The 23,138-nt window shown below is 52.9% G+C and overlaps 1 protein-coding gene across 3 annotated transcripts; it reads right to left on the bottom strand.

Annotated features, from left to right (window-relative positions):
- Positions 1-556: 556 nt before the first annotated feature.
- Positions 557-23,138, bottom strand: PODN (podocan). 3 transcript variants are annotated; one of them, XM_060206197.1, is made up of 11 exons: positions 22,982-23,138; positions 18,314-18,627; positions 17,020-17,113; positions 14,448-14,512; positions 11,513-11,622; positions 10,749-10,905; positions 10,392-10,507; positions 8,535-9,192; positions 5,871-6,019; positions 4,655-4,851; positions 557-1,084 (listed from the first exon to the last, which is right to left on the bottom strand). In XM_060206197.1, exons 2-10 carry the CDS (start codon positions 18,620-18,622, stop codon positions 4,662-4,664), a joined length of 1,848 nt encoding a protein of 615 aa, XP_060062180.1. In that variant the 5' UTR covers positions 18,623-18,627; positions 22,982-23,138; the 3' UTR covers positions 557-1,084; positions 4,655-4,661. The 3 variants fall into 3 exon arrangements, with proteins under 3 accessions (XP_060062180.1, XP_016048463.2, XP_007534245.2); XM_016192977.2 differs by lacking the exon at positions 22,982-23,138 and adding an exon at positions 22,452-22,627 and having other exon boundaries at positions 557-1,182; XM_007534183.3 differs by lacking the exon at positions 22,982-23,138 and adding an exon at positions 22,452-22,625.

Here is a 23,138-nt window from a genome sequence, read left to right as displayed (position 1 = left end):
GCTTTGAAGGGAGCACACTCTCACCACACAGTGAGCTGGGGCAGCACTGCCCAGGCACCCATCCACTGGGGGCCAGCTCTGTGCCACAGGCTCTTCCCCACTCTACGCTGGGTGCTACTCCCAGTGACAGCAAGACCTCATCCCTAGGCAGGCCTGCAGAGATCTGGACCCTCAAGTTAGCTCTGTTCCTGTGGGGCAGATGCCACTGGTGATGTCTGCTCAGTGCACAGACACTCCAGTGGACCCTGGTTGGCCCATCCCTCTGCCTGGACACTCAGCCTTGGATGACGCAAAGAGAGAGCTCATAGGTCCAGTGAGGTGGTCCTGGCATCTGCTGTGCAGAACTAGTGGGCATCACAGGCCTCTGTACCCTCTCACCCAAGATTAATCCCAATGTTCCGGGATGTCTGTACCTATGTGACCATGGCCCTGAGAGCTGAATTCTGCACCGACCCCCACTGGTGTGGAAGGTGCTAAGGTACCTGCATCGTGCCCATCCTAGCTGGACATCAGCACAGTGCCTGGAAGGACACACACACAGAGACATAACCAGGGCTGCCAGACAGAGGTAAAACTTTATATTAGTTTTTCTAGAACAAGGGAACAAAAATAGCTTTGACATTTTTATCATTTTCTTTTTCATAAAAAAATGAAAGACAACCAGAACTCCCCCACACACAGGTCCAACAAATAAGAAGGAGACAACCGGGCCCTTCCTTCTCACCCCACCATGGCCCTGCCACCTCTGCCTCATCTCTGCCCAGGCCAGGGAGGCCCCAGGAGGTCTTGGCGGCATACTTCTGCAGGCCTGCCCAGCACAGGTCCGCCTGTGGTGGTGAAGACGTGGGAGGGAGGGGCCCTGAGCCCAGCGAGGACCCCAGCAGCTGGGCAGCAGGACAGATGGGGCCAGGGCAGCCCAAGGGAAGGAAAGGAACAAAAGCCAGCTTTTGTGAGTGCCACAGGACAGCAGGTACCTGGCCACAGAATGCATGAAACTTGTCTTCTCCAGGGGGGATGGACGGAGGGATGGACAAATGGACGGCCAAATGACGAGCTGTTCTGCCCAGTTCTGCAGGGATGAGGGCTGTGGGTGGCAGAGGTCAAGAAGGTTTGCACCCAACGTGTGTCCATGGGGGGAGCAGGCACCAGGCACACCAGGTGGCTTGAGACCCTTCCCTGAGTCTGTATAGCACACAGAGAGGACGGTGTGTATAGGCCTGGGGCTAGACCTTTGGAGGGTGGTGTCTGTGTGTCTGGTTGTGGGAAACACCACAGGAAGGGGAGGGATGAGTCCTGGGCCTGGGGTGACTATGACTGTGATGGGACAAATGCTCACAGGACACAGGACACAAGCTACAGAGAGGAGTCCAGCTGTCCATCATCCTGCAGAGCACACGGAAGAACCACAGGGAGGTGAGAGATTGTCGACACCATGTGTCAACAACTGCCCTACAAACTCTTATTTCCCCCAATAAAAATGATTGGGTGGAAAAATACATATGGAAAGAGCCAGGTGGTGGCACACTCAGCTGAGAGCACACACATTACCATGCACAAAGACTGGGGTTCAAACCCCTGGTCCCAACCTATGGGGTTCATGAGCGGTGAGGCAGTGCTGTGCTGTTTCTTTCTCTCTCCCTCTTTAACCCCTCTTTCCCTCTCAATTTCTCTCTGACCTATCAAAAGAATAAAAATAAAATAAAATAAATAAAATAAAATAAAATAAAATAAAATAAAATAAAATAAAATAAAATAAAATGGAGGTTAGGACAACCCCACCAGTCACTAAGCAGCCTGGTGAAAGTGGCGTAGAACTGGAAAGTCCTTATATGAGGGGGAACTGGGGAGGCCAGGAAATGGTGAGCTTCTAGAAGACTCTGGCTACAGCAGGCTCCAACTGAGAGGTGCCCCTGGGGGCCAGGGCAGCCCCACTGTGCACCAGAGCCCCATGTGTCTAACTGACCATGCCCTAGGGCCTCTCCCAGGGTCACACTCAATCAAACTGACCCTTCCTAATAGGGGCAGCTTCTCTCCCCTCCCAGTTCTCTAAAGTCCCCTTTTGAGGGGAGAACATACTCTGTCACGGGCCCTTCTCTCTGACTGAGAGCAATGCCACTTTTGCAGCCCCAGGTCCCAGAGGCTGAGGAAAATGACTTCTGCTCACAGCCACTGGACCTGCTCCCCATATCCAGAGAGCCACTCACATTCTTCTCTCTGTCAGCAGTTGTACTTTGCCCTGTTCCCTCCAACCACCCACTCTTGGGACCCCTGACCCATCCTCTGTCCCAGGCCCTACATCAATCCAATATCTTATTAGGGACCAAGCAGCAGTCACACACTGGCCCTCTGACTCCCACCTGGGTCATACTGATGTCCCCTCTGGCCATCCTCTCTCTGCCTGGATCTTGCCACCCAATTTCCACTCTCCTTCTCCAGTGACCTTGCCTACCAGCCCCTCCTTCCCTTCCCAGCCTGATGATCCCTGCAGCCACTCTCTTGCCAATTCATCCAGTTCTGCATTTCCTCACTTTTCTGCCCCATGAACCTAACCAAACCTAGCCACAGGTGCACTGCCCCCCTTCTCCACACCCACCCTGCTGTTCTGGGTACCTCCTTCTGCACAGGAAAAAAATGGAAGTTGGAGGAGTCAGGCTAAAGTGACTTCAGGCCCAGCCAGCAAGCCACCAGCTTGTGTGTGGCTACACCACTCTGGCCTCCTCCCTCCGGTCACAGCGAAGGTGCCCCGACCTTCCTGCCAAAGCCTCAGCAGGGATGGCTCACACCTAGCCTCCTCTCTGATTTTGCTTTTTTAAACAAACAAGAGAGAGAACTAGATCATCACTCCGGCTTGTGCAGTGCCAGGGATAAAACCCTCAACCTCCGACTTAAAAGTCAGACATTTGGGAGTCGGGCGGTGGCGTGCAGCGGGTTAAGTGCACGTGGTGCCAAGCGCAAGGACCGGCGTAAGGATCCCAGTTCAAGCCCCCGACTCCTCACCTGCAGGGGAGTCACTTCACAGGTGGTGAGGCAAGTCTGCAGGTGTCTGTCTTTCTCTCCCCCTCTCTGTCTTCCCCTCCTCTCTCCATTTCTCTCTGTCCTATCCAACAATGATGACATCAATAACAACAACAATAACTACAACAACAATAAAAAAAGGGAAAATAAATAAATATAAAAAGTATTTTAAAAAAGTTAAGGGCTGGGTGGTCGCGCACCTGGTTGAGCACATATGCTACAGTGCACAAGGACCCAGGTTCAAGCCCCTGGCCCCCACCTGCAGGGGGAAAGCTTTGTGAGTGGTGAAGCAGGGCTGCAGGTGTCTCTCTGTCTCTTTCCCTCTCTGTCATTCCCTTCCTTCTCGATTTCTGGCTGTCTCTATCCAATAAATAAAGATAATAAAATAAAAGAAATTTGAAAAAAAGAAGTCAAACATTGTACCTGCAGCACCACTTGCTCTCATGGTCTGAACACCTCCCTCACAGCATTCAGACCATCCACCGGAAGCAAGATTTAGCCACCCACCACATCCCCATCTCTGTCCCCCATCTCTTTACTGCTGTACTTCGTGACAGAGAGCTCTACTCTCTTAGAGTCTCTCCCTCCCAGTCACTTCACCTACTTCCTGCACTCTAAGGCTGCTCTTTACAAGGTCTCAGGCTTGTGAGTAGATCCAGCCAGGACGTCCATCAGCCTCTCTGACCACATCCATTTCCTCAGTTCTGGAGAAGTCTGTACATACACATCTGTTGCAAGTGCTTCAGGGTCTGTGTGCTCGACCATGCATGAGAGCATGTGTCCTGTGTCTACAGCTGTATCATGGATCCAGAGCGTGCTCTGTGCATGTGCACACAGGTCTAGAGGTGTGTGTGCATGTGTGTGTGTGTGAGAGAGAGAGAGAGAGCAAGAGTACCTGGGTGCATTGTGTGTGTGCAGGTACTCCTGCCGCAATGTCAGTATAAACACTCTGCCCTCCACTCTGTCATTTCCCTCCCTCCCTCCCTCCTTCCTAGCTACTCCATCTCAGCCCCTTCTGCAGGTTCTTTCTTTTTTTTTTGATATTTATTTATTTCCTTTTGTTGCCCTTGTTGTTTTATTGTTGTGTTATTACTGTTGTTGTTATTGATGTCATTGTTGTTGGATAGAACAGAGAGAAATGGAGAGAGGAGGGGAAGACAGAGAGGGAGAGAGAAAGATAGACACCTGTAGGCCTGCTTCACCATTCATGAAGCGACTCCCCTGTGGTTGGGGAGCCGGGGCTCGAACGAGGATCCTTACTCTGGTCCTTGTGCTTTGTGCCACATGTGCTTAACCCACTGCGCTACCATCTGGCTCCCTTCTGCAGGTTCTTGCCACACCCTCTATACTCACCACTCCCCCACAAAGGTCTCCCCCAAGGCTGATGAGGCCTGCCCAAACCTCACTCTTGAGCCCCAGGCCAAGTATATCCAACCCAACCCTGGCAGCTTCCCCTGTGTCCCCTAGACCCCCCTCAAACCCAGCACCCCCTGTCTAGCCCCACTTGTAGCATGATCATCACCTGGCATTCCAGCCTAGGGCTTGCCAGTCTCTTCCTCACTCAGGTCTAGTGTGTCTCCTCTGGCCCCTTACTTCTGCCCCATCTCGCCACCCCAGCCCTTCTTGGGACCTAGCTTACCTGGTCACTATCGTTTGTCCTCTTCCTCCATTCCCTCTTCTTCTTCTTCTTCCTCCTCCTCTTCTTCCTCCTTCAGCCGGCCTCGGTCCTTGGAAGCAGCACCAAACTCAAAGTTGCCTTCTATGTCCAGCACGTGCAGGTGTTTCAGTCTCTGGAAGGCGCTCTCCACCACGGAGCCCACAGCCAGCTTGTTGAACCTGCTCAGGCCACACACACGAGTCAGAGCTGAGAGCTGCCCGCTGGGCTTCATATTTACCTGCCCAGACATAAAGGGGCAGGGCCTGACCTCCAGAAGAAAGTACAGCAAGCACAGAAGCAGGGTACCGAGAAGCCGGACACATCACTAGGTGTTCAGTGTGACTATAGCAAGGGGCCAGTCATGGGCTACTCATGTGCTAAGGATCCGTGCTCTCACTATGATTTGAAAGTGGTGGACATGGGTGCCTCTCTGCCTGGTCCCTGGCATTCAGACCCGAGGCTCCTGTCAGGCTAGGCTTCTCTCTGGGTGTGAAGTGGCTCATAGGCCAGGCCAGATCCAAACTGGCCAGGACAACCTTTGGGTGTGAGAAGGTGGACACTGGGCTCTGCTCTCAGACCTCCTCAGTTCTGCACCTCTGTGGTTCACTGTGGCAACTGACACACAGATCTCACTCCATCCTGAGCTGCCCAGCTGTGCCACCCCCATCCCCTGGCCTGAGAGCTCACACTGCTTTGTCTCTTCTATGTCCTTTCTGATTTGAGTGGGTGGGGGTGGGGGTGGGGGTGACAAGAAGAACCACCTCCCTCCTATTGCCCTCTGGGAAGCTGGTTCTAAAGTCATTCTAAAACCACCGGGCCTCAGCTTTCTCCACTGTGAGCTGGGAATATGTTCTCAAAGGACTCTTCCAGACATGGTGATATCCATAACACTTCTTTGCATGTTTTCCAAAGCCCTTCTGTAAACCAGCAAAATCCCCAACACCACCACCACCACCAGACCTGGACAGAGCTGTCCCCACACTTGAGGGTTAGGGAAACAGCTTTGGTTGGGTCTGTGATGCCCTTCCCCTCCCCCTTCCCCTGCCTCAGGGTCCTGCAGTCAGTCAGCAGTGAAAGCTGGCTTGGAGCCCTGACCTCTCTGCTCAGGGCAATCTGCTCCCAGACTGCCTCTGAATCCTGCAGAGTAGGGCAGCCCCACCCCCAGGGGCATGTGCAGGACCCCCAGGGTACTTCCTACCTGAGAAAGATCCCTTTGAGATTGGGTGTGGAGTCAAATGCATGGGCAGACACGGAGCTGATCTTGTTGTTCTGCAGGTACAGGTACTCCAGAGACTCGGGGAGCCCACTGGGGATCTCTGTGAGCTGGTTCCCGGCGATATCCAGCAGCTACAGGGGAGACCAGAAAGACAGTCACGGCACTTCACAGTGGTCAAAACTCCCCACCAGGCCCCCATTACACTTCAGGCTAATCCTGTGAGATGGGGTTTAGCACCACCCACACATTCAGACTTGTTCAGACAGGAACCAGAGGCTCAGGGAGGTTAAGAGGTCTGTCCAAGGTCACATTCTAAGTTCTTGCTCCAATTACTGTATATCCCACCCAGCTTTTTACCTTCTCACACGAATTCACAGGCAAGGTGTCTGGGTGCCACAGTCTTTCCCCCTCAGCGTATCTACCACCCCACTACCTAGAGGCCTTAGAAGGACAGGAGCCAGGTACCCTCCAGCCTTTGAGGATTTTGCTCTGTAAAAGTTTGTGAAACCCTTTCAGAGACCTGTGAACCCCAAAAGATCTGGCCAGGACTGTCCATGCCCAGTGGGTTTCTGTGATGCACCCAAAGTTAAACAACCAGGCTGTGTTCACTGTATCCCACTGACCTTGGACCTCAGGGGCCAGAAGTAAGGGTGCAAGGCCCATAGTGAGCCTGGCATGGCAGCCAGACCCTGGGCTGACCAGTATAAAGGTACCTCATGCCCGGAGTCCAGGAGGCAGGTGGGCAGGGAAATTGAGAAGGGGGGGTGGTTCAGGGTGCAGAACAAACCTGCAATTGCAAGGCACACACAAACCCCCCTGGGTGTCAGCACACACTCACCCCAGCTCACACCTGGCCACCCTCTCCCCAGCAGGATCATGAAACTGGGAGCCATGAATCCAGACAAGCTGGTGGTACCAAGATCCAAGGGAAGCGTGAGCCTTAGGCACCTAGGGGGCCTCCCTGTCTTTACCACTGGCCAGCAGAACTCCCTCCCACAGCTTCACTCTTCCTCATTCATTCTGAACATGCCCTCAGGAAGCCAAGCTGGCAGGGAAATGAAGACAAAATCGGACCATGACAGTGGTGAAAGGGGTGTGAGGAGGGAGCCCAGGGGAGGGACTTAACCCAACCACAGGTCAGGGCAGTGGACAGCAACCAGCACAGAATGAAGGATCTGACAAGGAGAGGAAGAGTGTTCCTACAGGGGCCAGTTAAGTGCACACACTACAGTGAACAAGGACTATAGGGTTCAAGCCCCTGGTAGGAGGAAAGCTTCACAAATGGTGAAGTAGAGCTGCAGGTGTCTCTTTGTCTCTCACCCTCTCTATCTCTCCCTCTTCTCTCAATTTCTCTCTGATTCTATCCAATAATAAATCAATAAAAAAAATAATGTCCACACACACACACACACACACACACACACCAAATACCCACTCTTTGACCGAACTCCCCCAGACCCAGGAAGGCATTTGCCCGCCCATCACCAAAAGCTTCTGGAAGGATCAACACCTGTCTGAATCCTAGGTATAAATTCCAGGAAAGTGATGACCCTCCATCTTTGCTCCCCGACACATACACACACCAGGGTTATTACTGGGGCGTAGTGCCTGCATGACGCTACCACTCCCAGCAGCTTTTTTTTTTTTGAGACAGGGTGAGAGACTTGTGAAGCTTCCTCCCCTATAAGTAGATACTCCCATGTGGTGGTCAGGGGCTCAAACTTGGGTGTTCCTGCATGGTGATATGTGTGCTTTACCAGGTGACCCCCTCCAGTCTTATTCCCCACTAGGTTCTCAGTTCTAGAACTGTGCCTGGCACTTAGAGGGGCTGGAGGGGTGGTTTGTATGAGTGAGCAGGTGGTTGTCACCAAACTGGAGCTGCTTCCTATATCCCAGAGCCTGGCACTCCCTGTGTCATCTGCATAGGGAGACCTTAAGGCAGCTCCTGCAGGGTTAGCTGCCTCCCCACAGCCCCACCCTGCTCTACCCTCAGGGCTCTACCTCCTCACTTCAATCTCTGGGTCTCTTCCACCCTCCATCCTGCCACCTCCCACAAGTAGATACTGTCAGCCTGCCACATTGAGAGCCAGCAGCAAAGGCAGCAGAGCAAAACACCCATTCCTTAGCCTAGTGGGAGGAGCAGGCAGTAAGCAAGCAAACAGATGACCTAATGCCAGGAAGGTGCAAGACCTCCCATAGAGGTGACATTTGAGCAGGGTTCTGAGGACATCCAGGAGAGCCTGTGGCTGGTCCCTGACCTCACAGCACCAGACCCTAACCTCCCAGACTTTTCTCTAATAAAGTTCTAATAAAGTTGACTACTCATGTGTCCAGAGGTTTCCTTGGTAACCCATGAGGCTTGATGCATATGAACAGACACTCATGGGCCCCCTCCCTGCAGAGTGGCCCCCTCCCATGCCCACAGATGATGAGCTAAGCCAGGCCATACAGCTAGAGTCTGCCCTTGGCTACTGCACCTGGGTGTGTACAAGTCTGACCAGGCATGCCAGCCAGGATCTCTGCCAGGCCCAGCTCCCTCATCCATAGGCCCAGATCCCCCAGTCCTCCTGCCCAACCCTCAGGCAGTCCCAAAGAACAAGTGTGCTGGGTGGACAAATGTGGCCTACCCTCTCCCCTCACGCTTACCTGCAGATGGGCAAGGTCTGCCCAGGCGCGGGGTCCCAGAGCCCGGCTACGCAGCCGGTTGCCGGTGAGATAGAGCTCCCGCAGCTGGGCCATGCCGGCCAGGGCGCCCCGCGCTAGCGCCACCAGCTCGTTGCGCTTGACCTTGAGCACGTGCACGTTGCGCGGTAGCCCTGGCGGCAGCGTGTGCAGCCGGTTGCCGGACAAGTCCAGGGAGCGCAGCTGGCGCAGCTTTCGGAAGGCGTCGCGATGCACCTGTGGGCTGGTGATGCGGTTGTAGCTAAGGTTGAGCTCCTCCAGGAAGTAGGTGGTGGCGAAGTCATCACGGCCAATGCCAGAGATCTGGTTGTGCAGGATCATGAGGGTGCGCACACGGCGGGGCAGGCCGCTGGGCACACGCTCCAGTGCATTGTTGTACAGGTGCATTGTGTGCAGCTTCTTGAGGCCCTGGAAGGCCTGCGGGTGGATGCCTCGTGCACGCAGCTGGTTGCTGTGCAGCAGCAGGTACTCCAGGCTGCGGATGGGAGTCAGCACGTCGGCGTCCACGCTGTGGATGGCGTTCTTCTCCAGGTGCAGCAGCACCAGGCTGCGTGGCAGCCCCCTGGGCACCCGGGACAGGTTGTTGCTGGAAAGATCCAGGTACTCTAGGCTGGAGAGTTTCCTGGGGGTAAAAGGGGTGGGGGTGGGTTAAGAGGAGGAGCCTGAAGCCCAGACAGTGGCTCCTCTGGTGGAGCACACAGGCTACCATGGGCACACTCACACACACCCCACTTCAGCCCCTGGTCCTCACTGGCAGGAAGGAAACTTCATGAGTGGTGGTGCACAGCTGCAGGTGTCTCTCTTTTTTCTCTCCCTCTCTACCTCCCCAACCCTCTCAACTTCTCTCCATATATCCAAAATAATAATAATAAGACTTTTTAAAATTTATTTATTTTCCCTTTTGTTGCCCTAGTTGTTTTATTGTTGTAGTTATTATTGTTCTTGATGTCATCATTGTTGGATAGGACAGAGAGTAATGGAGAGAGGAGGGGAAGACAGAGAGGGGGAGAGGCAGACATACACCTGCAGACCTGCTTCACCACCTGTGAAGCGACTCCCCTGCAGGTGGGGAGCTGGGGGTTCGAACCGGGATCCTTCCGCTGGTCCTTGAGCTTTGTGCCACGTGCACTTAACCCACTGTGCTATCGCCCAACTCCCAATAAAAAGACTTTTAAAAAGTGGAAGATCCCACAGGACACTTGTTCCCACCATAATTCCCAAGGGGTGTGACTGGGCAGGCATCTGCCTTTGATTCACCTCAGCACCGCCACTTGCCAACTAGGAGAACCACAATCCTCTCTAATATCTCCGTGATTTATTGGTGCAAGAAGAGTGTGTGATACATGGGTGTTTTACCACAGTGCAGACTGTTTAACCATCTTCACCAACTGTGTTCCATCTTTGCCTGAAACAAGAATGCTTGGGCCCAAGGTGGAGGTGTAGTAAAATACTAGACTTGGAAGCTTGACGTCCTGGATTCAATCTCCGACATCCCAGGTGTAAGAGTGATGCTCTGGTTCTCTCTCACTTCCCCCTCCCCTCTAGATTTTGTGTTAACAAATATATATATATATATATATATATATATATATATATATATATATTTAAGAATGCTTGAATTTCTCTATTTCCCAAAGTCAGACTCTGCAGAGGAAATTGTTTGCCTCACTGAAATTTTGACAGGTCTCAGCTATCCATATCACGAGCACTCAGGCACACAGAAATCTCAGCAGAGGCACCACCTTCAAGTTTCTTCTGCAAGGAAACTGACCAGGGCCTGGTGGGTGACCCTTGAGAGGAGCTTCCCAGCTGGGGGCTCACCAAAAGGTCTCATTATCCAGGCCCTCATCAGTCAGGAAGTTGTTCTGCAGGTACAGCTCCCTCAGGCTGCTCAGCTCACTGAAGGCCCCTGGCGGAATCTTCTCCAGCTTGTTGTTCTGGTGGATGGGACAGTGGGGAAGGCTAAGTGAGAGACAACCAAGGTGGTTGGGCCAAGTCTTGGGAGAGAGGCCTACGCCTGGTGCCCTCCAGGTGTGGTATAGGTGCCAGGTGCCAGGGCATCTGCCTGCTTCTCTGAAATGGATGTCGCCCCTCCACAGATGCCCAAGCTGCCACAGCCTGGCCCCCAGCTGTGTGGGCCCTGCTCAGGTGGCACCCTTCCCCACCCCACCCTCCTACCTTGAGGTGCAGCTTGTACAGGGCAGGTGGCAGGTGCTTGGGCACATGACGCAGGAAGTTGCTGGACAGGATGAGGATTTCCACATTGCTGGAGCCATTGAACATGTGATCAGGCAGTCCAGCATCTGCCAGCTTGTTGTTGTGCAGGTAAACAGACCTGGCGGGGGGAGGTGATGCACAGGCCTTCACCCTCCCAAGAATTGAACCCCCACCCACAGCAGCCCCAGTGCCAGATCACTTAGTGAGGTTCCAAACCTGGCTCACATTGGGCCTGGAGGCAATATCCCCTCCTCCCACGCAAACCCAAGCATACGAGGTTAGAAGATCCTCAGACCCCATCAGGGACCCACCAGAGGGTTTCCCACAAATTACTTGAAATTCCAGACACAACACTATTCCTCAATTGACTTTATTTTATTCATTATTATTATTACCATTATTATCTTACCAGAGTACTGCTCAGCTCTGGCTTATGCTGGTACTGGGGCCTGAACCTGGGTCCTCAAGAGTCTCAGGTGTGAAAGTCTTTTACATAACCACTAGGCTGTCTCCCTCCTCCTCATTCCTTAGGTCTCAACCTTCTGGGCCCAAGGTTCCTATGGCCCTAGCTGTCCCCCCACCTTGGCCCTGGGGCCCTGCCCCTGCACAGCATGCCTCTCCTCCAGGGCCTGTGTGGACCTTCTCTGTGCCTCACTTCAGTTCCCCCATGCCACCCTCTCCACCCTTCCCCAGCCTGAGTTGGGACTCCCCCTCTGACCTCTGACCTCAAGTTTGGCTTCTGGCCAAAGGTGAGCCCATAGATCTTGGTGAGATAGTTGGCAGCAAAATCCACACTGATCAGGGTATTTGGCAGGAATCGAGGTGCCAAGGTCAGCTGGAAAGGGAAGAAATGAGGCAGAAGGACAAATGGAGGGACAGAGGCCGGCTCGGGTTCCACTGCCTGCAGCTGGTCTGGGTCCTTATGATCTCTCTCCTCTTTGGAATCATCTTTCTACAATGGAAACCTGCTCCACTCTCCTGGTAGCACAAAAACAGAACCTCTATGGCTCCCCCCCATGATCCCCTGGGCCTGCGCCTGGCCCCCCTAGCACTCCCCTGCACTGGCCCTCTGTCCGGCCAGTAAGCATCAACAGCTGCCCATACTCCACCTGCCAGGCCCACCCTTCATTCACTCAGTGCTCACTGAGTCTACAGCATTCCAGCCATACTTCCGGGTGCTGGACTCATCTGGGAGCAAGACAGGAAGTTCCTGCCCCCCATCCCACCAAAAGCTTCCATCTTAGTACCAAACACAATAGAGGAGAGATAAAGGTATCAACAGTGATCTCTTCTGCCCCAGGAAGTAATTCAACATTATGCCAGGGGACAACAAGGCTGGGTGCTCGGAGCAGGCCTCCCCAGCAGGAAATCCTGAAACAAGATGGCACCATAAACACCACTTGTGAGGAGAGGTGGGACAGAGCGCAGACCCTGCTGGAAAGCCTTCCTGGGCTTGTGAACTGGAGTGGGGTGAGAGAATCATTGGGGAGCCATCGAGAGAGGCAGGTGGCCAGAGCACACCAGCCATGCTGTGACTTGGAAGAGTGTGGGCTTCACTCTAGGTGGATGGCAAAGCTGCACAGTGTTTGCAGCAGGGGAAGGGAGGCAAGGGTGGAACCGAGGATGACTGCCTTTCATTAAAAAATTCTTCTTCTAGCGTTTGCCCTTCTTCCGTAGCCAGTCAAATATTTTTTAAATTATTATTATTTAAAAAAATAATAATAATCAAGGTGGCGCACCTGGTTGAGCGCACATGTTGCAATGAGCAAGGATCCAGGTTCAAGCCCCTGGTCCCCACCTGTAGGGGGAAAACTTTGCGAGTGGTGAAGCAGGCTTGCAGGTGTCTCTCTGTCTCCTTCCCTCTCTGTCTCCCCCTTCCTCTCGATTTCTGACTGTCTCTATCCATAAATAAATAAAGATTAAAAAATAATAATCAGGGGGCCAGGAGGTAGCGCAGTGGTTTAAGCACACATGACGCGAAGTGCAAGGACTGGCTTAAGGATCCCAGTTCGAGGCCCCGACTCCCCACCTGCTGGGGGGTCGCCTCACGAGCAGTGAAGCAGGTCTGCAGGTGTCTATCTTTCTCTCCCCCTCCCTGTCTTCCCCTCCTCTCTCCATTTCTCTCTGTCCTATCCAACAACAACGATAGCAATAACAACAATAATAGTAATCACAACAATGATAAACAACAAGGGCAACAAAAGGGGAAAAAAATATCCTCCAAGAGCAGTGGATTCGTAGTGCAGGCACCGAGCCCCAGCAATAACCCTGGAGGCAAAAAAAAAAAAAATCATCATCATCATCATCATCAGTGGGCCAGAGAGACAGCTCAACCTGTTAGAGCACCAACTGGCATGCCTGAGGTCCTTGAGGCTGCAGGTTCAATACCCAGCCCCACCTTATACCCGAGCGGAGCAGTGTTCTGGTCCTCTCTCTCCAATCCCCCATCCCCCTCTAAATAAGCACATAAATATTTTTTTAAATCATTTATTTTATGGAAAAGAAACCAGAGCACCACTCCTCTTATGTGCCCGTGTGCTGGGGGTGGAACCCAGGGCTTCACTCACCCAAAGCAAGTCCTGGGCCACCTCCCCAGCCTCAGAGCATGCTCCCCCCTTTCTTAGGAGTTTCACGGTTTACAACACAGCTGTTGACACATAGGTACAACTTCTCCTCTCCCCCAACTTAGGTCCTTTTCCGTCTTCATATGCCAGAACTCCAGAGCCCCTCCATTTTACCCTTCTCCTCCTTCCCAGAGTCCTCTGCTTTGGCGCAATAAGCCACACCCAGTCCAAGTCTCACCTTGTGTTTTCCCTCTCCGTCCTTGTTTCTTAGGTTCCACCTATGAGTGAGCCCACATGGCATTTGTCCTCTTACTGTCTTATCAAAGCACGAATTTTAAAAGTCACTCTCGCTGTCCTGAGAAGTCAGAGTCTAGGTGCAGATGCAGGACGGTGTTAGGGGTGGATGGAGAGAGGATGGGGGAGGGTGGGGCTGTCTTTGGAAGGTTGAAGCAGTCCTGGGTTTGTGGCTCAGACCATCAGGGCTCTAGGTAGTTGGAGACAGCCTTTAGAGAGATGAAGAGACAACAGGAAGGTTGGGGTTTCGGGGCTGTGGGTGAGAAGCCACGTGGCTAGGGGAGGTGTCCAGAAGGCAGCTAGGTGCCCGAGTCTTGAGCAAGAGAGGTGGGGAGTTTAGAGACTGCCCGGAAAAATAGTGTGAGGGTGTTAAAGGAGAAGGTAGACAGAAAGAGCCTGGGCAGAGGCCTGGAACCCCCAAAGATATTGAAGCTGAGTGACTTTATGTCTTCTCTCATGCCATCCCTTCTATTTTAATGCCCTCCCCACTGACTGAAACCCTGTCACCCTTCTCAGTCCTGCTCATAGGCTCATATGCCATCTCCTCCAGGAAACCGGCCACGTGCCCCTTCCCTACTGCCCTAGTGCCCACCCCACTCCTGGAGTCTTGGCCTTTGTCTTCATTATCTGACCACTCTGATGCCCCAGGGAAGGTGCCAGGGTTGGGTCAGTCTCCCCTAGGTCATATCAGAGCAGCAGTGCTGACCCAGCAGCCAGCTCCGAGAGATCTTGGGAAAGTCCCCTGAGCTCAGCTCCAGGACTCTGTAGGCAGCAGCCCAGCACCCTGCTATGGGCCCCTCACCTTGTTATTGGCCAGGTACAGGTAGTTGAGGTTGGTCAGATGCTCAAACGCCTCCTCAGGAAGCCCTTCAAAGGACAGGCATCAGTCAGAGCCCTGGATGAAGGAAATACTACAGCAGGGGAGCAGGCCACCGACCAACCCGTCTCCCTGAGCCCACTCTGCCTGTCAGGACCAGGGAGGGCATACCCTGAGGTAGCTTGAGTCCTAATCCCTTCCCAGTCAGTCCTAATGACCTTCCCAGTCCCATTTTTCTTTTATTCTTTTTTCTTTTGTTTATTGTTTATTTTATTTTATTTGCCTCCAAGGTTATCACTGGGACTTAGTGCTGGCACTATGAACCTACTGCTTCTGGGAGCCACTCCCCTCCCCCATTTTATTGGCTAGAGCAGAGAGAAATTAAGAAAATAGGGGGAGAGAAATAGAGACACCTCCAGACCTGCTTCACTGCTTGTGAAGCAACCCCCACTGCAGGTGGAGAGCTGGCGGCTCAAACCCGTATCCTTGCACAGGTCATTGTGCTAAGTACTATGTGCGCTTAACTGGGTGCACCACCACCAACCCCCTTTTATTTATTTCTTTCTTTTTGGTGTTGTTTTGTGTTTTCTGCTGGAGTTTTATTTTTCCTCTTTGTATGAATCTAACACTCCCAGTGGGCTATCTCCCCCTTTTTTCCATAGATAGATAGACAGACCATAGCACCACTCCACCACTCATGAAGTCTCCCCTCTGATTGGTGCTCCCACGTGGTAGCTGAGGGTTTAAACCCAGGTACTTGCACATGGTAAAGTATGCACTCTACCTAGTGAACCATTTCTCTGTCCTAGTTTCTTTCCCCTTTGTTCACAAGAGCCCAAACTCAGAGGAGCAGGTGGGGCTTGTACACCAAGATTTGTGACTGACCCTTCACCAGGTGAAGGTTAGGCTGTGGGGGAAAGGACGCCCTGCCAAGAAGGAGAGATTCCCCTCTCTTGCTCAGGGGTGGCCTCAAAGGGTGAGAGATTCTTCTCAGATCTGACCAAGGGGCAGAGCAGGGCTGTGCCCTCCGGGTCTCCCTAGTGCTTGGCCCACCCCTGCCCCATCTGGCAGATGTAATGTCAGGACTCAGCTGTCCCTGGGAGCCCAGCCAGACTGGCCCCTCTCCAGTCCTTAGGCCGGCCTCTGACTCTCAGTTCCAGGCTCCTGACCCTCTGATGCTGGGATGCACCCAAGTATCAAAGAAGAGGGAACAGTTACATAAACTGTGTTGTCTCTTTCTACAGAACACCCTACTACCACTGTGTAAAAATGATGGCCACTGAAAGCTTTTAGCGACGCAAGAAATGCTAAACAGAGAATTTACTACAGACATAATAGCTGCACTATGAACCCAGCTATGAATTAGAAAACAAAAAAGACTAAAGTTGTGCTGATGGCTGTACAGCTGTATAAGCTCACTAAATAAAAACTCAGCAAGCTATATCTTTAAATCAAGTCGATCTTATGGTATAAAAAAACACTGTTTTTGTTGTTATTTGTTTTTTATATCACTTTATGGGAGATAATGATTTATAGTTAGTTGCTGACATGTGGGATTTTTTGAGCTTTTATTTTTATTCTTTTTTTTTTTTTATTTGTAACTAATAGTAGGTTATAAGATCAAACACTGCTTTCTAAAATATGGAAATAGGCCAAAATAAGAATGGTTAGCTCCAAGTATCAGAATGATGGGTAGGTTTCTTTCTCTACTTTATTTTACACATTTCCAAATTTTCTGTTATAATCGAGAATGAATTCATCATCAGAAAAGTCAAAGGCTTGAAAGTTTGAGGACTCTCCAGTTCTTTGATTCTATACTTTTTTTTTTTTAATGTGGCATTGGGGAATGGACCCAGAGCCTTGTACATGCCTGATACCAGCATGTAATGGCCTCTCTTGGAAAATTTTTCATATTTGCATGTTAAGGAAATTTGTTAGAAGAATCAAGGGTAAGTTTATTTAGGCGAGCACCTTAAATTCAAGCACGAACATCTTAAAGGGATGAGGAAAGATTACTTAGGCGAGCACCTTAAATTCAAACACAAACATCTTAAAGGGATGAGGAAGAAAAAAATGCACTACCCAAATCCATGGAACCTCCCTCCCCCAGAGTGAAGGATTGGGCCCCAACTGCCTATCACACTAAGAAGTGTGGGGAGAATATTTCCATTATTTCAGAGATAAAGAAGAGAGAGAGAGAGAGAGGAAACAAAGGAGAGACACCACAGCACTGGTCTACTACCCATGGTACTCACGTGTGGTGCCAGGGCTCAAACCCAGAACCTCAAGCATGGTAAGATGTGCATTCCATTGGGCAAGCAATCAATCTCCCAGCTCCTTTAATTCTAAAGGCCTTCTAGAAGACTCTACAACAAAGGTCTCTGAAGCCTCTCCAATCTCCAGATCTCAGAAACAGCCAGCAGCGACTTTTAGGCAATGGTGGAGAGCCCTTAATCTGCAGGGTCCTGCCTGCTTCTTTCACATTCCAGGACCACAGGGAAGGGCTCTCCCCAGGGAAACCCAGCCCCCTCATGGTGTCCCCATCCTGCGCTCTCACCTCGGGAAGTCAGACGATTGTTCTGGAGGTTGAGTGTCTCCAGCCCATGCAGCCGGGACAGCTCCTCAGGGTAGATCTTCTCCAGCTGGTTGTTCTGGAAAGTGGGGGTGGGTGTGGGTGATAAAGCAGCCTGGGGTACCCCCCATTATCCAACCCTCTGCCTCAGTCCCCAGCCTGTTCTCCTGACTCCCAAGCCTGAAACCACTTTTGCTTCTCTTTCTTGGCCCTCTGGCCTCACTTTCCTTGAAAATTCTAAAAGTCTGAGACAGGTACCACCTCCTCCAGAAGCCTTCCTGGGTTGGATTGGGGCTTAGATTAGAAGCAGCAATCTTTTCATTTCTACCTGTTACCTCTCCTTGTTTAGGTTTCTCTCCCTGCTGGCTCCATCCTCCACTCCCCACCACCAACCGTGAGTTCAAGGACAGGACAAGTTCAATTTTTTTTTTTTTTTTAACCAGAGCACTGCTAAACTCTGGTTTAGGGTAGTGCATAGAGATTGAACCTGGGACCTTGGATCCTCAGTCATGAAAGTCTCTTTGCATAACTATTATGCTATCTACACCTGCCCATACAAGTTCAAATCTTTTCTACATGCCCAGCACCCCCAAGGGACCAGAAGCACAGAGCAGATGCCCAGGATATATCTTGTGAATGAATGAGTGAATAAAAGACTGAATGAATGACAGTGCTGTCATCAGCTTGTCCTTTTCTCTCATAGGCTACCACTACCAGCCCAGACCCATCAGTGCTGCATAACTGAGTCTCATCTCTGAAAATGTATGTGAGTGTCCCTCACTCTACCCTAAGGCTACTGGATCACACAAAGGCAATGTGGGGTGCGTCAGAGTTCCACCACCTGAACTGTGACCCTTTCTCAGAGTTCCAAAACCCAGCCTGTGCCTCAGTGGGCAAAAGCATTCTGTCCTAACCCCCACCCCCGGCCCCGACCCCAACACTCTCCTCGGGTCTACTCTGCTCTCCCTTTCCTGGTCCCTGACAGTGCTTGGGGGTGTCCTGGCTGTCCAGAGGGTGGGTGCTGGGGTGGGACTGTCTGTCTTCAGACAACGCTGCCATAGGGGCCGGATGGTGGTGCACCTGGCTGAATGCACATGTTACAAACAGCGCTGCCTGCTGTGCACCTCAGCAGCACTCCACCATGTTCAACACCAGGTAATAGTAACCATGACTGAGCTGTGACTGGGAGGCTCCTCCCCTCTGACCCGACCTGACCTGACCTTAACTGACCTCACAGGAGGCTGAGGAACCCTGTGACAGTAGGCAGGGCACTCCTCACCTGCAGGGACAGGTGGTTGGTGCGCTCAGGCAGGTCCCCAGGGAACTCGCGCAGGTCGATGCCTCCGCAGTCCACAACCCCCTCCTGGGAGCAGGCACATTCCCGGGGACAGTCTGCAGCTGTGGCTGGGCCAGGCACCTGCTCCTCCGGGCTCAGAACCAGCACCGGCTCCTCCTCTATGAATTCATTCTCTTCTGGGCTCTGCTCATGGTTTCCACTACGGCCAAACCCTGGGGTCCTCAAGGCCAGCACAGGTCCCAGCTGTGGCGGAAGCAGCAACAGAAGCAGTAGTGCCCAGCTCCAGGCCATAGTGCCTGCGGAAATGGTCAGGCCAGGCCCAGCTTGGCACCAGTTGGTACAGGCCTGGAACCTGTCCTCTTCGTGCAACGAAGCAAGCCCACCAGCCCCATCAGTGCCACCCTCTGAAAGGGTGATGGTGAAAGGAAGTTTTAGCCTAAGCAGGTCTGCAGCCCCCTCACCGCTCCCTCCTCACTCCCACCCCCAGCGCCTCACCAGGCCTCCTTCATCTTACTAAGCCTGATCCCAGGGAATCTGTCAATATACCATTTCATGGAATGGAAGCTGAAGTCCAGCAAGCACTCTCCTGGGGGCCAGTGGGTTGAGCACACACATTACCATGTGTAAGGACCCAGGTTCAAGCCCCAGTCCCCACCTGCAGAGGGGAAGCTTCACTAGTGATGAAGCAGTGTTGCAGTTCTCTCTCCTTCTCTCTCTCTCCCTCGCCCCTCCCTCTCTAACTCCCTCCTCTCTCAATTTCTTTCTGATCAAAAAAAATTTTTTAATAATAAAATTTAAAAAACAAAGAATTCTCCTGGGCAGGACTCAGCCTGGACTTAGCTGAGCTCTTGCTGCCTTGGCAAAGGTAGGGCTAAGAGTTCCTGCTCCTGTGTCCAAGAAGGCTCCCCCAAAATAAGTGGTGCTGAGGTGGTTCCAAAGTAGGGCACACATCTGTGAGGACCTAGGTTCTAATCCCATCACCAAATAAAAGCATGGATTATAAAACTAAATAGAGGGGGCTGGGTGGTGGCGCACCTGGTTGAGTGCACATGTTACAATGCGCAAGAACCAGGGTTCAAGCCCCCAGTCCCCACCTGCAGGAGGAAAGCTTTGCAAGTGGTGAAGCGGTGCTGCAGGTGTTTCTCTGTCTCTCCCTTTCTATCACCCTCTTCTCTCTAGATTTCTGGCTGTCTCTATCCAATAAATAAAAAAAAATAATTTAAACTTTTTTAAAAAACTAAATAGAATACTATAAATGACAGGGAGGTGATCTGCTCACTAACCCCCTTTCTCTCCCCCCCTCTTTTCCCCCCTCCCTCTCTTTCCTTCTTTCTCTCCTCCTCATCCAACCATGAAGTCTGAGCAATACAAGCAAGGGGTCAGCATATGAAATGGCCCATGGGTTAGAGCATGTAAATTGTCACCTCTCCAAATCTCACTTAGGGCTTGAGATTGGAAACCAGGCCACAACTGGCCACAAATCTAGGTGAAGAAGGAGTTCAAAAGCCAACTAAGGGGAGACGAGGAGCCTGTGAAGAGTAGGAACATGACACAGACAGACTTATGGGAGGGCCAGTCGGGGCTCTCAGAGGCTATGTAGTGTTGCAGGCAGGGGACAGTAACCCAGGCTGGGCAGAGGGAGAGGATGGATGTGCTGCAGTCCTGGAGAGGAGCTGGCTTCTAGGAAAACGGGCTCAGAACAGATGGGACTTGGGTGAGTGATGACCCCAGTGCAACCTCCACTTCCTCCTGATCTTGGGATCCTGGGTGAAATCTGCTCCACCACCTGGTCTACTGTGTGGCCTTGGCCATGTTAGTGACCCTCCCCGCACCCCTCCCCATTTCAGCTCTATTGCTGTTTTTCTTCTTCTAAGGATATTGAGCAAGATAAGATTCCCCTACCCTCCTGCCTCTTTTATGTGCCCAGCCATGTGGAAGAGCAGAAGAGAGAGTAGACCCCTAGCCTCTGGAATCTCGGAAGTCACTCTAGTGAGGAAAGACTCATGGGGTGGGGAGAGTAAACACTGGGAAATGGGTCATCTCCATCTGCCATAAGCTCTTCCTCAAGTGGAAAGCTCTAGAGACTAACGGACAAGCGTTCTGGTCCTGCTGTGGGCCAACTCACTTCGCTGCTTTGAGCCTCTGGCTAGTCCAGGCAGAGGAGCTGGGAGCTCCGGTGAGGATCAGAGGAAATGAGGAGCAGAGGCATTGCAGGCACTCAGCAAGTATCTTTACACACTGTGACTATCACTTGAGGAAGTGCCTCAGACCCCCTGCCTGCCCACCTCTCCCACTCAGAAAACCTTAAGACCCAGAGGATTTATGTCTCAGATTAAGACAGATCTGGACAGAGGAAGGGGGAAAAGGTCCCAAGCTGGGAGGCAGGTCTGCAGCCCCCATAACCAGCTCTATCCTCTACTCAAATCCAGTGAAAAAATTTGATTAACTGCTCTTTGCTGGGCCTCCAGCAGTGACTCTAACAGACATCCTAAGACAAAGAGTTAGTCTTCCTGTTTTGTAGCTAAGGATAAAGGGGCTCAGGGGCCAGGCAGTGACACACTTGGTTAAGCATACATATTGCAATGCCCAAGGACCCAAGTTCTAGCCCCTATTCCCCCACCTACAGGAGTAAAGCTTCACAAGTGGTAAAGCAGGGCTGCAGATGTCTCTTTCCTTCTCTATCTCCTCCTCCCCTCTCAATGTTTCTCTCTATGCAACTCTATCCAATAATAAATAAATAGGCAGATAGATAGATAGATAAAGGGGTTCCCCAGTGCTAACCATTCCCAACAACTTTCTACTCAAAAGCAGCTGGTTCTCCCATTCCTCTGGTTGGGGGTAGGAAGTTCCTTACTGCTCCCTCTGCACCCCTCAAGGTTCAGCTAAGCTTGCTCTAACCACTACCCCACCCCCTAACAGAGGAGGTGCTCAGGGACCATTTAATGATGAAGGCATGAATCTGTGAAAAGCAGAGTTGTAAACTGTCTGCAAAAGTATCTGTTCAGATTCCCACAACTTTGAGTATGTTGAAGACAAGGCCAAGACTAGCATTTGTGTCCTGTGACTCCAGCCCAGAGCCTGGAGCAGGTCTGGAAGACCACTTGGGGGTTCTCCAGGTAGACTAAGGAGAGAAACATCTGGGGGGGGGGTGCACGCAGAGATCTAGTGTGACCGTAGGGAGAAGGGGAGGTTTGTCTAAGCAAGGGACAAGCCACTGTGCTAAGGAGTTGGCCATCTGGAGTCTGCTGTGAGGTAGACAGGTTATGGTCAGGGCTCTTATGCCTGTCTCTGCCAAACACCCCTTACCTGAGATTTAGAAGCAACAGTGCATGTTCCTACAAGAGCTCGGGAAAACGGTCCTAAGAATCTAACTTGTTTTCTCCAGAAGCCAAGCCTCATGTGCACCTTATTTCACTGTGCTCTCAGGTCACTTTTTCACTCAGAGAAAGAGGAAGGGGGAGAGGGGGAGGGAGAGAGAGGGAGGGAGAGGAAGAGAGAAATGTGTAGAGATCATAGCACCAGAGCGTCCCTGTACCACGGTGCCTCTTTCCTGGTGCCAGGACTCCAATCTGGACTGTGTGTAGCCCTGCCAGTGATGCACTCTAGGCTAGAGTAGACGTGGTCCACCCGGGGTCCTAGAAATGGCATGATCAGCAGGGTCACAGCAGCGGTGCCTCTAAGAGCCTGGTAGACCACAGCCTCACTTGTCCCCCGCGGCTAGAAGTCAGAGGACTGGCGCTCAGGTTACTTGCGGCTCCGCAGGTGGGTGAGGCCCCCAAAGCACCTCCCTCTGCCTGCACCGCCGCCCCCTGCCGGGGCTGCTGCCTGAGCTCGCCCGCCACCCTGACCTCCTCTTCCACCTGACAGCGCACCAGGTATTTCAAAGCCACATCTCGCCTCCGCCCCCCGCCCCAGGCCGGGCTGATCGTTCAAGATCCTAGCACCTGGACTTCCCCCACATTAGCTGGAGCCCCACCCTACCCACACCTTTACCACCTCCAGTGAAATGAAGTGGCTGTCCAAGCCGGGAGGCAGGCAGACAGACAGACAGCAGAGCGCAGCACGGGGAGCTGGAGCCAAGGCCAGAGCGCGCCCGCCGTGGGCGCACAGGTTCCCTCACCTGTCTGCACTGGGCAGGGGGGTCGAGGGGGGAGACCTCAACCAATCCCTAGGCCTCAGTTTCCCTGGTAGCGAGGAACTCAGAAGGCGGGCTAGGCGGGGTGAGCGGACGTAGAGAGGCTAGAGGCCACTCTGAGCCCGGGTTCTGAAATCCAGGGGTCCACGCCCCTCCCCAGTTCCACCTGCCCCCCACATCCCCGTGGCTCGCCCGAGCCCTCCCACTCCCCCGCCCATCCGCCCTCAGATTCTTTCCAGATGTGAAAAGCGGGCGGGGCGGGGGCCGGGCGGGCTCTGGTCGGGGAGGAGGCAGAGCCCTCTGCCAGGGTCCGGGTCTCCTAGGTAGGGCCGAGTCCCCTAAGGAGAGTTCCGGGGCCGCGCTCTCGGGGCGGTGGGGGCGCCGATGAAGGGAGCGGGCGAGAGGCGGCGGCCCCGCCCGAGGCAGCTGTGGTGGCGCCCGGACAGGCGCAGCAGTGGGGGCTGCTCCGTCTGGGCCCCGCGCCCCGCGCTCTGTCCCCGGGGGCCGCGTCCTACCTGCTACGCCCCCGCGCCCCGAGTCTCCGCTGCGCTCCGGCGCGGGCTCCTGCCATTCAAGGCGAGCCGGGCGCGGGGCGACGCCAGTTTTGTTGTGGGTTCCCTCCTCCCCGCCTCTCCCCCGCCCCCGCCCCCCAGCATCTGCCGGACGCCAGCC

This window comes from Erinaceus europaeus, chromosome 13, assembly GCF_950295315.1.
Source record: "Erinaceus europaeus chromosome 13, mEriEur2.1, whole genome shotgun sequence".
NCBI classification, from domain to species: domain Eukaryota; kingdom Metazoa; phylum Chordata; class Mammalia; order Eulipotyphla; family Erinaceidae; genus Erinaceus; species Erinaceus europaeus.
This window is presented reverse-complemented; position numbering and strand designations above follow the sequence as displayed.